The sequence below is a fragment of the Notothenia coriiceps genome, unplaced genomic scaffold, assembly GCF_000735185.1.
Source record: "Notothenia coriiceps isolate Sejong01 unplaced genomic scaffold, NC01 NC01_scaffold00035352, whole genome shotgun sequence".
NCBI classification, from domain to species: Eukaryota; Metazoa; Chordata; class Actinopteri; order Perciformes; family Nototheniidae; genus Notothenia; species Notothenia coriiceps.
Genome location: NW_011368053.1, coordinates 300,840 through 302,449, shown reverse-complemented (window position 1 = coordinate 302,449; position 1,610 = coordinate 300,840). Strand labels below are relative to the sequence as shown.

Below are 1,610 nucleotides of genomic sequence, written 5' to 3'. Positions count from 1 at the left end.
AATTAAATATCGTCCGCCACAAACGGATCTCATAAAAATAATAATTATTATTATTATTTTTTGTGGTCTAATAGAAAGTGAGGTGGGCTGATGATCGGAAGGATGCGAGTTCAAATCCTGCCTGGAACATCACTACTAGTGTGTCCTTGAGCAAGGTACTTAGCCCTCGGTTACTCTAGGGAGAATGTTCCTGTAATTGGTCATTGTAAATCGCTTTGGAATAAGGCGTCTGCTAAATGCCTAAATTGTAAATTATATTTTTGGGAGGATAAATTCCACAGATCCTCAACTCCGGAGTGTTTCACTAATTAACAACGCAACACAGAGTAACAAGAACGTTGGGGGAGGGGGGGGGATGCGGTGCGGTTCCCCCACAAATAGAATCAAATTCTGTGGGAAACACTGTTATACATACATAAAGTAGTTGATTATTGCCTGCCCATGTGGTTTGAAAAGTATTTAGTACGGTGTAAGAAACATTGAATCAAAAGGAATGAATGAATCAACCTAATTAGTGTTCAAACTGATCCACTTACCCTTGAAGATGAGGGATGAGCTGCCCGATGGTGATCTCTTGCGCCACCTTGTGGTACAGATCCTGACTGTTGAGCACCATGGACTCCAGGATGGCCAGGGAACGCTGCAGCACGGCTGTGTCCATGGCCGACTTGTTCACATAGCCGGCAATCTACAGGAAGGACAGAGTGAGGGAGATAAAACATCTGCAGAAAACACTACACCATAAATAATTGAGTGTGCTCTCTAAGGAGAAGAGACAGCTAGGAAAAACATGGGAATATCAATTTAGGGAAAATCTGTGCTTCTACTTCATCATTGATGTTCCATATACAGTAACAGCTGTTTATGTATCAAAAGGACGTGCTGTTGTTCAGCTGTAGGAGGAAATCACATTCCTTTTTACAATCAGGAACTATTTTTCTGATTATTTTCACACCACATAAATGCAGCTCAAATGCTATCAATGTTAACAAAATGTAAACCTAATTTGTGTCTATCGCCCTGTGATTTGAACCACCCCAAAATGTAATGGGTTATTATTTGGGCCATGCTACATCCTCTCCCTAAGGTTCATGAAAACCAGGCCAGCAGTTTTTCCGTTATCCTGCTGACAAACAGACACACAGAAAGTTCCCTGAAATTGAAACATTTTCCTGGCTGACCTTCTTGATGAAGGCCACAGAGAAAGTGTCCCAGGAGACGATGCCGTGGTCCATCAGCTCCACGAAGGCCGTCAGAGTGAAGGACAGCAGGTCGCCAAAACTAAAAAACAACACACACAGACACATAATAGACCACAGGAAACTTCTCTTCAGCAGGTGGCTTGGAGCAGTGAAAAGCTGCACAGCCCAGATGGCTCCAAACATAACGAGGAATAAGCGGTCAGCAGAGAGAGAGACAGAGAGGTGGCGGCGAGGAAGAGAGGGGACAGAAGTACATGAGATCAATGCTGCAACCAGGCTTGCTGAAAAAAAGACAGAAATATAACAGAGACAGGGAGAGAGGAAGACATGGAAAGAGGTTTGCGATGCAGTGCAGACAGACTGGCCTTCAAGGAACAGCTGGGGCCGTCAGAGGGCCAGCTGGGGCCG

The 1,610-nt window shown here is 44.3% G+C and overlaps 1 protein-coding gene across 1 annotated transcript in view; it reads right to left on the bottom strand.

Annotated features, from left to right (window-relative positions):
- Positions 1 to 1,610, bottom strand: part of LOC104962752 (engulfment and cell motility protein 1-like) — a 46,478-nt gene that overhangs the window by 2,226 nt on the left and 42,642 nt on the right. Inside the window, exons 8-9 of the mRNA XM_010791247.1 lie at positions 1,182 to 1,281; positions 537 to 688 (exon numbers count right to left, since the gene is read on the bottom strand). Coding sequence (XP_010789549.1) covers positions 537 to 688; positions 1,182 to 1,281 — 252 coding nt within the window. The remainder of the gene's footprint in view (positions 1 to 536; positions 689 to 1,181; positions 1,282 to 1,610) is intronic.